The following is a 13,792-nucleotide window of genomic DNA, read 5'->3' as shown; positions in this document are numbered from 1 at the left end:
TCTTAAAGGTTATTATGAAAGTTTATAATAAATGTGATACTGAATTTTTATTTTTTTTTGTTTTTATTCAAATATATATTATAGAGGTTTACTTGTATTGATTAGGGCTATAAAATATTCATTTGCTCTTACAAGAGTCTTAAATCGCTAAAAATGTGGCAGATGGGGAAAAGGTTGACTTTTAGACTACCTGCAAGCACCAAGTCCTGAAAGGCTTGCTTCCCCGATGGGCAGATCACTCCTGAGAGAGACCTTGTGGAGATCTCCCTCACCAGCACCCAATTTTCAAAAATTAAAATTGCTGCTTAATTTTTGAGCTAAATGTTCTCTATCCCAAACATGAGCTTTTATTGAGTTTTATTTTTTTCATGTATTGACTTCACAAGTCAGAGTTGACTATGTTTTTAACTTGGATTTTTTTTTATTATATTAACTTATTGCATTCAAAAGTCCCCATACTGAGTTAAAAGCATGTGGTTAAATTTCTAGATTGAAGCAGCGCAGTCACATTTGACAGGAAGTCAAGGCATTACCTAAGGGACTAGAGTTTCAAGGTCATCACCTTGAAACTGGTCTTGAAACAAGTCTTCTAACACTTATGCTTTTCCATTTGCCTGAGAAAAACGTTTCAGGAAATCTCCTTCGTGTTTCTTAGAAAATCAATCCTGCTGTGGTCTAGAGTAGTCACATGGGGAATAAGGAAAAGCAAAACTCAAAACCAGATCGAAATCACCCAGGCAAGACCTCTTCAGGAGCAGAACACTGTGTTAGACAACTGCAAAATATAAAAGCCCAAATATTAGCGTTATCTTTGAGCAACACATAAAGACACAGAGGTGATGGGAAAAGCAAAATGTAAAGTCTTTGCTGTCTTTCGAAAGCTTTCCTTAGTTAATTGCCATCTCCTAACTGTACGTGGCTTCATTTGGATTTGACAGTTTTGCTTTTAATTGTGCAATAAAATTAGTTCTATAACAAGGAATAATTGGTTTACATATATTTTGCACAGAATGTGTGTATGTGTGTGTGTGTGTGTGTGTGTGTATAAAGTAGCACTTAATACAATAATTTCTCCCGCATACATTAACCCCATGTGAGAAAATCAGACTTGTAAACTTTCAAATATTAAACTGCACAAAATGGATGATTTTTTGAGGCACAATTTTTTTTATATATTTTTGCATAACCTAAAGAAAAGGGATAACCACACAAAAGACTTGCAGAAATATTTTTTTGTGAAATTAAATACGATAAACAATCTATCTCAGCTTGAATGATTGGGCTGGTTGGCTTCTGATGGCTTCACATGTTTTGTGCATCTCTGTTTATTAGATACATATATTTTTCTGAAGATAACTGCTTTCTTTTTCTTCCTTCTACTTTTGAAAAAACACAAGAGATTTTTCTGGGTAATGTTAAAATTTTTTTGTATGTCTGTTGTTCCATCTTCAGTTGATTTTTGACAGATGTTCTTTTGTATTATACATAAGACACACTTGTTTTTTGATGAACTGAATGATCATGACCTTTATAGTTGAAATTGTAAGGCCCCGTTAGAAGGCTGAGAAGAAACGGCAGAATTGTAGTTCTGGCAGGCTTCTCCGGAAGGCCCAAAATAGTGTTATTGAAGTCATGCTCTCTCAACAAAGCATCGAAATAAAAAATGTATGCCTTTATTAGTTAAGGTCCTCCAGAGAAACAGAACCAGCTCTGTGTGTGTGTGTGTGTGTGTGTGTGTGTGTGTCTTTTACAAACAAACAAAATCTTCACTAATGTGTGTACATGTATAAGAATCAAGAGAAGTCAAAGTTACTGGGAATGAATAAATCATTTAAATTGAGTGACACTTATTCTTAACAGAAGAACGATCTTAAAACAGACGACTCATTTGGTAGAAATATAACATTTCCTGATTTTTAAAAATCAAATAGAATGAGAAGAAATAAACCAGTATAAAGACAGAAGTCAATGAGAATATATTAATAAATGTGTTTTTTCAATGATCAATTTGGAAAATGAAAAAGCCTACCAGTGAGTATTAGGTATATCAACTTGTGACACCAATCAAGAATACATTGTTATCAGTGTTTTCCTCAATGAGCAACTAGAAATGTAACCTGTGTGTTTGTGTGTATTGAGGTGTATTGGCCTATCCATTTTCAGGTGCAATGTACAATGTATTACAGTTAGAATTACTTTGTCATATCCTCTTTCCCAGGATCTCAGGTGGTTTATTTTGATGGACGAGGAGCCCTGCTATACAGATTGGATAAAAAGCTCATAAGACCGATAAGAGATGTTATTTCTTTGAAATTTAAAACCATGCAGAACAATGGGATTCTACTCCACAGAGAAGGACAACATGGAAATCACGTATCTCTGCAATTAATTAAGGGAAAACTTGTCTTTTCTCTTAATTCAGGTAAAAGGCATTTGTTCTTTCATGCCAGTGATTAAAATAAAAATCTGGCTAGTTGGAAATATATCCATTGGTACTTAATTTTCACAGTTAAGGAAAGAGACCATATGATTTATCAGTGAAACCAAATACCTTTGAGAGTTCAGGGACACATTACTGATAGTTACCCTGGGATAATGAGTGCAAAGTGGAATTGTCATGGGAAAGTTCGAATGAGAACTGAGGGACATTGCTAGCAAATGCATCCAGCCTGTACACATCTCCAGTAGGATTTACGCAAACAGCACTTATTTTGACAACTGTGTAAGAAGGCCATTATAAATGCATTATACATATAATATATCACATATTGTCATTATGCATAATCATACACATAAGAATAGGCTGTTGTGAAATTATGAGCTGGTGCCGATAGTGATGTTCTAGCAAAGGAAATACTTGCAAGGTAAATGAGGATGTCATGAAAAGTCATAAAAAACAAATCACTAAAAAAAAGGCAATTTCAACAAAGTGTAAAAATGAATACAAAAGAAATCACAAAAGATATCAAGATATCATTGTGTTCAGATGAAGAGAAAGATGGATGATAGCTACGTGGGATGGAAGGGTGGACATAAGTTGTAGTGCTGATGCAGCAAAGGGAATCCATGGTTTTTAACAGAACCACCTCAGCCTGCCGTGCTTTCTCCTTTCAGGCAATGCCAAGCTGCAGCCTGCTGGTGCCCACGTGAACCTCACCCTGGGCAGCCTGCTGGATGACCAGCACTGGCACTCCGTCCTCATCGAGATCCTCAGCACTCATGTCAACTTCACGTTGGACAAACACACTCGTCATTTCCATGCAAGGGGAGAATCCAGTTACCTGGATCTTAACTTTGAGGTTATCATAAATTTCATAATTTAAAAAAAAATTGTAGTTGTAGATGGATAGAATGCCTTTATTTTATTTGTTTATTTTTATGTGGTGCTGAGGATCAAACCCATACGTGAGGCACGCGCTCAACCACGGAGCCACAACCCCAGCCCTATAAACAGTTTCTTAACTTCTTTGAGGATATAACATCTTTTGCAATACATCGCCAGTATGTATCTAACTTTTCAATAACATCTATTCTGCCTGTTCTTCAAGGACAGTTTTGAGCTACTTTTGAGCACATGAAGAATCAGAGCCAACCAGGAAAGCTGTGATGAGTGTCTGATACCCATGGTTTTGACACATAATATCTACAGAGACCCTGGTCTATACCAGATCATCCATGATTTTATTACCTTAACTGTGTAATAACAAAATATAGGACCCAGGGTAGAGGTTGGCACTTTATGGGCCCGATTCTGGTCTTATTTTAAAAGAACCATTTTGTCGTTTTAAAAAGTTTCATTGGAACACGTGTCCTTTTCCAAAATATGTTGTCTGTGGCTGCTTCGGTGCTAAAACTACACTATGGAGTGGTGCAGAAGGGACCAAGTGACCCACAGAACAAAAAATATCCACAACGTGGCCTTTCACAGAGGAAGTTTGTCCACCTTTTTCTTTAAGTTAATGCACAAAGTCTGGTGCTAGAAATAACACCATCAAAAAGTGCCACCTAGAATAGGGGGGCCTCATTTGAAATGAACAAATGTGGAAATATGATTGGACACAGATGGATTTGTGACCACCATTGCTTGCACCTGTTAACCGTAACTGTTTTAAACAGATAATCAAAACATCACTAAACAATGTTATTTATGTCATTTTTCTTTCTAAGATCAGCTTTGGAGGAATCCCGACATCTGCAGGGTCCCTGGAAATCTCACATACAAACTTTCATGGATGTGTAGAAAATCTTTATTATAATGGAGTGGATATTGTTGAATCAGCCAAGAAACACAAACCACAGGTCCTTGTTATGGTAAGAAGCTTAAAAGGAAAGGGAAGGAAAATGAATTCTTAGTGTTTTGTGCCCTTAAAATATTTCTTTTGGGTGTTCATTTCATATAATATTCATAAAATCAACTCTTATTATTTAAACAGTGGCCATGTGATAGAAGTTTTTTATTATGTATTAAAAAGCTAAAAAGTAAATGGGCCTTGCAGGACATGCTTATTTCATGTTAATATGAAGTAAAGTAACCTCTTATTTTTGCATGGAGATCAGACTTTGTATGTCTCAAATACTTTGGGTATTATTATTCTCAGGGGACTAATTATTTTGCAATGAAAATCTCCAAGGAGCTATCCCTAAATAACTGGAAATATTTCCAAATCAGTAAACTTCTTTCCATGTTTAAAATTAAAAATACCTAAGTTTTGGGTTACAGGGCAAGTTCATGTTCAGTTTGACAAGTCTCAGAAGCACATCATGGGACTACTTACTGATATTGTTTTAAAAAGTGTTTTCTTTCCTCTTATGGGCTGCAAGGAGTTGGCTTATGGGTTTTAGAACCAAAACCTGACAATACCTTTGGTTCTGGCTCAATAGGTCACAAAATGAATAATTCACTTGGGTTTGCAGGTAGAAAGGGGGAAAAATATAGCCAGGAGACCTATGAATCTTCCAAGGAGCTTAAGGGGAAAAAAGAGAAGGAGGAGGAGGAGGAGGAGGAAGAATTAGAAGCCTACTGTGAACCATGCCAAGGAAACATAAATGGTGGCTAAGAAAACATCAAGGTGCTCGAAAAGCGAAACACGAAGGGAACACTGATAAGAAGGCTCCAGGTACCTTTGACAAGTTGAAAGATAAAGGAAGAACAGTCTTTTACCTGAAGTCCCGGTCCTTGGAGAAACTGAGACACTAAATATTTCTGGGACAGGAAGGAGAAGGGAGACTCTCGGTTACTGACACCAGCTTTGCCAGAGGTGCATTCTCAGAAACCCACCTAATGCAAAGCTGTGTCTGGACAACGGGCCTCCACACCAAGAGGCCTAGCTGACACCTCCGGAACTTCAACCCATCATGTATTTGCCAATCCCTGGTGTAAAGAAGAGTCCTTCATCCCCACCCTGACATCTTTGGCGCTGTTGCCCTACGTACGATCATTGAGGTGAATGGGAATGAGTTAAGAATGAGTCACAAGGAGCCACAACTATTGGAGGGACTCAGACATTGTTTTCCATGCAAATTTCATATTACACTGGATCACTGATGGATTTCTTGGCATAATTATCATCTGATTATAACCAATCAGGAGAACCACAATAACCCTGACACTTATGGAGTCCTAAATATCCTTCTAAAGAAAACTATTAACCAATTAATTGCATTGGTTGGAGACGGTGAAATGTATCAGTTTGACATGGAAACAAGCAAAAAGAAGATTCCTTCCAAATTATGCATGGGAATAAAAAAACGGTAGATATAAGAATTCCATTTTGAGAGTTATTTCAATGTCAGATGTTCTTTATAAAAATAGAAAATCTGTTGCTTCAACATTTAAAAGGAAAAAATATATATAATATATATAACATATATATAATATATATGAATATATATTATATATATATATATATATATATATATATATAATTTGGTAAATTCAATTGCCATAATTGACTCATTCACCTAATCATCACTCATCTGTGGCAGGAAGCTTCACTTCTGTGTGGGTGCAAACAACTACCACCTAAACAATGAGGACAAGTGTTTGGAACAACCCAGCCCCGAGGCTGAAGAGAGAGGCAGACAGTCAGGAGTGCACAGAGTGCTGTTTATCGGGGGTCTTATGGACAGAAGCTCCATCCTGGGTGGCAGCAAAACCAATGCATCTCCACAATTTGGGTCAGAAGGAGGGGCATATGTATGGATTAGGACAAAAATGACTTCATGCAAACAAGAATGTTCCTGGCTTCTCTTAAGCTAATACCAAAGAACTGGGCTCATTCCTGCACCAGGGTCAGGTTCTGAAGCTCCACCTACCACTCTAATGGTCTTATCTATTTGTAGTTTGCTGCAAAACTGTGCAGAACAAAACTGGCCAGCTTCCTCTGGGACCAAGATTGTTATGACTCAAGATGGCTGTGGTCAGGTCAGACTGGATCCCCACCATTTGCAGCTGATGAAAAAATTTAAAAAATTAATAATAGTCTGATGGTTAGATTTATACTATGGGTTAGTGTCTATTACTGTTCATCTTTTTATATTTAATTCATCATAGCATTTTTTTTACAATAAAATTTATCACATTCAGTAGAATTGTTTTAAAAAGCCCAAGAATGGATGTTCTGATATATATATATATATATATATATATATATATATATATATATATATATAGTTTTAATGTACATTGAAGATTATTTTTAAATGAAAACTGAATTATTTTAGTTTCTGAAGTACGTTAAGACAGAATTTTTAAAAATATGGTTCAGTCTTAAAAGTGACTTTAATCCTTGGATCAGTAATTCTAAAACTTGGCTTTAGCTTGGAGGCACCAGAGGAGATCTAAAAGATACTCTCACCTCAATCCACTCCAGGAGACTGGGATTTAATTGGTCCGGTTGTGGATTTTTAACAGCCATCGGGTTCAACAAGGCTTGAGAACCACTAAACTAGATTGTCTATGTTACTTTAGTAATGCTTCCCCGTCCCCCCCGAAATCATATACAGTATATTAATAAAAATTATTCAAAGAAAATTCCAAATAGAATAAAAATTGCTTTTTCTCTGTAACTGAAATTCATACATGTAAATAACTACCCACTGTTCCTTCCTTCCACCATCTGAAATAAAAAACAAAAACAAACATAAAGAACAACATAAAGATGGCGCCTTACTTGCCAGATATTAAAACATGCCCAAAGCCCATAAGAATCAATATGGTGTTGGGTGGGGTTAGGCAAGTTGGTAGAACAAAGCAAAGACATCAGAAAGATCCCAGTCTACTTGCAAGTTAGTAACAAGTTGTAGGATTCAGCTCAGTGGAAAATGGAGGAACTATCTCATAAATTCTTCTGGAAAAGACCAGTGTCCAAAAGGCAGAAAGTAAACCTGGATCACTATTTTGAATATACCAAAATATGTAAATTTCAGGAAGATGAGAAACTAACAACAATGATAGCAATTCTCGGAAGAAAGTCTGCGTGATTATGCATAGAACCTGGTGAGGGGCATGAAACTTTCCTAACAGACTGGAAACTCAAAAGCTACCCAAGAAAACAGAGACATGATTGAGTATAAAAATTAATATCTTCATGCTAAACACACTATAAGCAAACTTTTTATGTAATTGCCTGAGCTGGAAAAAAAAAAAACATTTGGAATACTGTCAAAGTATAATTTTCCAAAAGCTAAGCAAATATGAAGCAAGTAATTGTTGAAAAACCTTATGTCAAAAATGTAATTGACTCATTAATTAATGAGAAAATCAGTAAAATAATGAAGTTCGTACAAAGTATATTTTGAGGAATGTTATTTAGGAAAGATCAAATGTTGTTCAGGAGAACAGTCAGAGTATGGAAATGTCCTGGTCATTGTCATCCATCAGAGGACTGGAAAATGGCGGACATAGAATAACTCCTATTGAGTTAGATGATACCTTTGCTAATGCTGAGAAATAAAAAAGAGGAGATTTTCACACACACACACACACACACACACACACACACACACACACACTCTCACACAAAGTCATCAGGATAGGTTTTCCCAATTATGATAATACTTACATTGGAAAATCAGACAAATAACATAGATTCAAGCTTTATCAAGTAGATTAGTTGATAACATTCTGGATTGAAGAAAAAAAAAAGCCCTTGTAAATCTGTGAAAAGTCTATCTTTCATTAGACAGAAGCACCATGAAGCTCTAACATGGCCTTTTGTTTTATTTATAGGGAAATGTGTCCTTCTCATGTCCACAACCACAGGCCATCCCCGTCACTTTTCTGAGCTCTAGCAGTTATCTGGCTCTGCCAGGCAACTCTGGGGAGGACAAAATATCTGTCACATTCCAGTTTCGAACATGGAACAAAGAAGGACGTTTGCTGTTTGGTGAACTGTGGCATGGTGCGGGAAGTTTTCTCCTCTTTCTTAAGGATGGAAAACTCAAACTGAGCCTCTTCCAGCCAGGACAGTCATTGAGGAACGTCACAGCAGGTAACACATGTTCACATAAACCTTACAACCTACCAGAGGGGGAATCATTGTGTACTAAGTCAATACCTGAGGTCACGGGACACCTAATGCTCTTATTTGGAGGAACAGGATGGCCATTTTCCTTAAGGATCTTCCAGACTGTTTATATGAGGGACATGTAGCCATTACTGTAGTGATTCTTGAACCCCAAATGATTATACACAAGAAACGAGAACCCAGCGGCTCTAGAGGCGGAGGCAGGAGGATTGCAAGTTCAAAGCCAGCCTCAGCAACTTAGTGAGGTCCTGTCTCTAAATAAAATATAAAAAGGGCTGGGCACGTGGCTCAGTGGTTAAGACCCCCTGGTTCAATCCCCAGTACCAAAAAAAAAAAAAAAGGAAGAAGAAGTGCACTTTTCTTCAGATCTACTCCTGATATATCAGAAAAATACGTCGTATACTTCAGCTCCATTTCCTGATAAACAGGTGCCCAGCCTCCATCCAGTAGAAATGCTGAGGGGACCTAGTGAAGCAGACACCACACAGAGATGTTCACTTTTCCGTTACTTTCCTCCCTTCTCCATCTCTCCTCCTCCCTCTGCCTGCTCTCCTCTTCTGCTATGGGGAGAGGTATTCTCTACACAGTAGGTAACTTGAAGCAGAGGAGGAGATCCACGGAAGCAGCCGTGGGGATTCTGAGCCCTGGGTTCTTGCAATCTCAGGAAGGATCTCAGACGAGTCACATGCAGGAGTCCATTTGGGAAAGTGAGAATAAGAGAGAAGTGTACAGCGCAGACGCTGAACGGCTCAGACTGTCTCTGAAGAGAAGGGAGTGGCCTTACAGAACTGAGGATTTCTAAGGGGTTTGAGTTTTTTTGTCCTTGTTCTATTCTCTTGAACCCCCTTAAGTGGTTAATTATGTGAGGTTAAGTGGTTAATTATGTTAATTAAGTAGAAGGGAACTTGATGTCAGGGTCACAAGGAGTCATAACATGGTTTTGGTGACCAGGGAGGATCCTGGCCACCTGGTTACAAGAGATGGTGGTGGCATGGTCTGGAACTGGGAGTTCCATTAAGGGATTATAATTAACCGTGGTTGGAGAAGGTTCTGGAACACCAGGCCCATCTCTCTGGAGCTTATCTGCTTTGATGAAAGTTCCCCCGACTTCAAGCTAGACTTCCCTGAAGGGATTACAATTATGTATGGGTTGGCGAAGGCTGGACAGTCTGTCCCCCCAGCCCTGCCATTTTGCAGAAGGCTGCCTGCCCAGTCAGGCTCCCTGTGGCCTCGGTTTGGGGACTCACGGATTTTTCTTAGTGATGTGTCTGAGGTCTTCCCTGTTTCTTACTGCCTTCTGTTGTTCTTCCCCTACCCTCCGGCTCATGGCCGACTCGCCTACCAGACAAATGGATAACTGTTGCCTTGTCCTGAAAGATGCCAGCAAATACCAGGAGTCCTTACCCTTTTGCTGAAGGCTGACCCATTTTCAAGACACCCTGTGTTCAGGGAAGAATCCCAGCAATTCAAAAATCACAGAAGCCCCTAAGCCTCCACTATTTTCCCCTTGTGAAGTGGAAACCTTAGTCTTCAAAGAAGGGACAACAACAGGAAGGAAGTCTGGTTTTATTAGCACAATGGTTATCCCCCCCATCGGGCCCCCTTTTTCCCATCTCCGTCCCAGGACCTGTTTTTGTTGGGCAGATGCTTTTCCTGCTGGGTGAGGGGCTCAGATCCTCAGGAGACAAACCTAGCAGTAGATTTGACACTGATCTGCTGCTGTGTGGTGTGGGCAAGTTTGGTAACTACAGGGTTTATTAAATTTTCCTGATTGGATTTGCAAATTTAGGACAAGATCTGAGTCCTGAATCCGTATCATGCCTAAATCGGCCTCAGGGCTCTTCTTAAAACAGGAGGGAGTTTAAACAAGAAGAAGGGGCAAAGGGTCATTTTCCATAAGGCCAGGTGATTATCAGGCCCCAAACAGATTTCTTTCGGCCTGAGACACACTTGGTTGCTGCTGAATATTGCTGATGAAAGTCGAATTTTGAGACCTATGAAGAAGGAATTTAGAAGGTAGGGCCTTATTTCAATACTTCTGGAATAATCCAGCAAGCACAGATATTAGAATCTGTATCTACCCTCCCTCTGATCCCAGAAAAATGACTGAAGATAAAACAGAGGTATTCAGACTGGATATGTATTCTTCATCTTTTGAAAATGCAAAGCTATTTTCTGTTTCCTCACAAAGAGCATTCCCCACAGTACACAAACATATGTCAAAGATCAACTCATTCACTAGGAACAGAACCCATTCTGAGGAAATAAAAATGAGATCACCTGCCAGTTTAGTGAATCTTCTTCACAAAGAGAGAAAAGAATGAAATGGTCTTATTTCTGAATAAGTATTAAACCAGACTTCGATGCCCATCTCAGTGATTGCTATCAAGACGATAAAAAAGAGAAAGAAATCTCATCCATCTCTGTAGCCAACCAGATGTCACCCATTACACATAAGTCCTCAAGGTTAAAAAAAAAATCTAATAAATGAGCCAGGCTCAGGGGCACATGCCCATCATCTCAGCGGCTCTGGAGGCTGAGGCAGGAAGATCACAAATTTGAGGCCAGTCTCAGCAACCTAGGGAAACCCTGTCCCAAAATAAAAAAATAAAAAGGGCTGGGGATGTGGCTCAGTGGTTAAGCTCCTCTGGGTTCAATACCCAATGCAGGAAGAAAAAAAAGAAAAGAAAGAAAGAAAAATCCAAGAAACAAGACCATGTAAAAGTAGAAGGGAACTATCAGTGAAGAGGAACAGGATGTGGGAGGAGAGGTGATGGTGTGTGGGAATGTCCCAAACATGTCACCTTCATGGGAGAATGTGAGGCCCACTACTCAGTATAATTAATATGCTCTAATAAAGAATTTCCTACCAAGAAAAGATAACTCCTATTCAAGTAAGAGGACCCAACAGGGCCTTTTGCTACAATAGCCCATACTCAATTCCTCTGGTAGATGGGGAAACCTCTGTAAGGACTCCTTGTTTTATCCAGAAGAAAACTACAGCCCTTCCCTCTTTGACCAGCAGGTAAGTCACAAGGTGGGGCCAGCACCCTGGTTAAACCCCCACACAGACATCTACAAACCTACATGTCAAAGAAATGTCTCCAGGACCCCAAGAAAAAAAATGTCCTTAGGTTGTCAAACTACAAAAAATCTAAATCGAATTTTTATAAGTTTTTTTTATAAGATTTCTAAAGTTATTTTAAAACTAAGTATTTTTTTTTTCTAAGTCTACATACACATCAAAGAGGCAGAGGAAGAATTTGCACGTTTTCTAAAGGAAATGTTCTAAGAAAAGGGAGCGCAAGTGAAAGTCTTTGGCATTAAGGAAGTTTTTGTTTGTGTGTTGCTGAGGCTGGCTTTGAACTTGCAATCCTCCTGCCTCAGCCTCCCTAGCCATCCGGATTACAGGCGTGCGCCACTGTGGCCAGTGATTTGTGTTTTACACCAGGAAAGCCAGTTCAAAAAAGAACTCCAAATGCTTCACATGTATAGTCAGAAAAAGGAATCCTGAAATGAAATTGCACATAAGTGCAAATCTAGCAAAACTGGTCAGTGTCCAAAGGACAGCAAAGCCCTGTGTTCCTTCCCTGAACTGCGTGTGTGTCTTTGAATAGGTCTCACATGCATTGCTCTCTGTTCTCCACAAGTCAGTTTCTGTCCCAACACGGTTGTAAAATACCTAGTCGAAGATGGAGAGTTATAAAATCAGCTTAATTCTTTTATTGAAAAAATTCCCAGCCACCTCTTTGGTCCATTTCAAAGTCTGTTCAGATTTTTTCCTTCAGTAGTTAGACATTATTGCTAACATGTTGCATGTTTCCTAGATGTGGCAAAGTGCTGAGCAAGTGTTTTCTCCAGTTCCGGCTTGCACAGTAACAAGAATTAAATACAATCAAAGTCTTTACATCACACCCACACACCCACCGCTTTAGCTGATGGATTTGGGAGAGTGACATTGTGCTTCCAATTTAGTTGTTGACCAGAGATCATCTTCACATGCAAACATATTTAAAAAAGCGTCTCTGTTGTAGAACCTTACTTCATTAATTTAAGATTTCTCATTAAAATGTTCATAAATTCTGTGTATGATTTCCTTGGATATAAATTATGGTCAAAGACCAATTATAACCTAACAGTAAAAAAAATTATTTGCAGGATAAATGATAAACTTAAAAAAAATTACACCAAGTTTACTTTCATTTTTCAAAAGATATTTTTAGAGAGGGCACTATCAGGATTTTACATAGTTATAAAAAGAACATGTCAAGGATTTTATTTAACTCATTAGTGAGGGAACCAGATGTTACAACAAATTCAAAGGATAATTCAGAGGGTGACAGATAATGTAAGCAGAAAGTGACAATGAATTTACATATAATATAAAACTAGTCTGTTTCCTGGGGTGGGACTAGGGGGGAGGAGGAAGGAGATCAGTTGGGTTTCCACCAAATTCATTTGCATGTCTGGGGACAACCATCTTTCACTTAATTTGACTTTTCTACGGTTTTAACAGTAGCAAAGGAACTCAAAGAAGGTAAAAGGCACAGAGATGCACAGTATCAAAGGAACCCAGAGATTGTGTTTAGACAGGGCCTGTGTTTACATTGAGGATGTTAGTCATCTGGTGCGTTTCAAAGTACAGTTTTTCCTTATGACTCTTAGTATTTCTGTTTCTGCTTCACATATCACTGAAGGTTTAAAGGGAAAACTGGAATATTAACGTTAATCTTTAAAATATAAGAACCACACTACATTTGAAATGCTAATAATATATTAACTTTTTTTAAAAAAAAGTATGTGTGGCAAGGAAATAAAATGAGCAAGAACCATTTTAATAATTAGCAGGCTTCCTAAGATCATCATCTAAAATGTTAAATGTATTACAAAAATTCCTAATAACCTAGAGGTTAATAGATTTGACTCCTTAAGATTTTTGCCTAATTTTGAAACACCAATGAAGTATTCACATAATAGGTTAATTTCACTTTTAATCCATTTATTGGCACATATCTTTGACATATTAGTTAATGAAAGAAAATAATAGACTACCTCTACTGATTATAAATACTTAGTGCTTAAAGTTGTCATCAAAGAATTTGTCATGCTATCATATTATTTCAAAATAATATGATATAATAATACGGATATAAATGTAAATATATAAAAATAGTGTACTTACATGTAAGGTATACCTCTAGTGACTTCCTAAGCATTTTAAATCAAATATTAGATAAAAGAAGGTACAATGATGTCTGCAATTG

General features: G+C 38.0%; 1 protein-coding gene across 2 annotated transcripts in view; it reads left to right on the top strand.

Moving 5' to 3' along the window:
• Positions 1 to 13,792, top strand: part of LOC144249994 (contactin-associated protein-like 3) — a 142,262-nt gene that overhangs the window by 58,940 nt on the left and 69,530 nt on the right. For both annotated transcript variants that reach the window (XM_077792302.1, XM_077792301.1), the window contains exons 3-6: positions 2,219 to 2,422; positions 3,115 to 3,299; positions 4,168 to 4,311; positions 8,231 to 8,492. In XM_077792302.1, coding sequence (XP_077648428.1) covers positions 2,219 to 2,422; positions 3,115 to 3,299; positions 4,168 to 4,311; positions 8,231 to 8,492 — 795 coding nt within the window. The remainder of the gene's footprint in view (positions 1 to 2,218; positions 2,423 to 3,114; positions 3,300 to 4,167; positions 4,312 to 8,230; positions 8,493 to 13,792) is intronic.

This window comes from Urocitellus parryii, chromosome 13 (assembly GCF_045843805.1).
Source record: "Urocitellus parryii isolate mUroPar1 chromosome 13, mUroPar1.hap1, whole genome shotgun sequence".
Taxonomy (NCBI): domain Eukaryota; kingdom Metazoa; phylum Chordata; class Mammalia; order Rodentia; family Sciuridae; genus Urocitellus; species Urocitellus parryii.
This window is presented reverse-complemented; position numbering and strand designations above follow the sequence as displayed.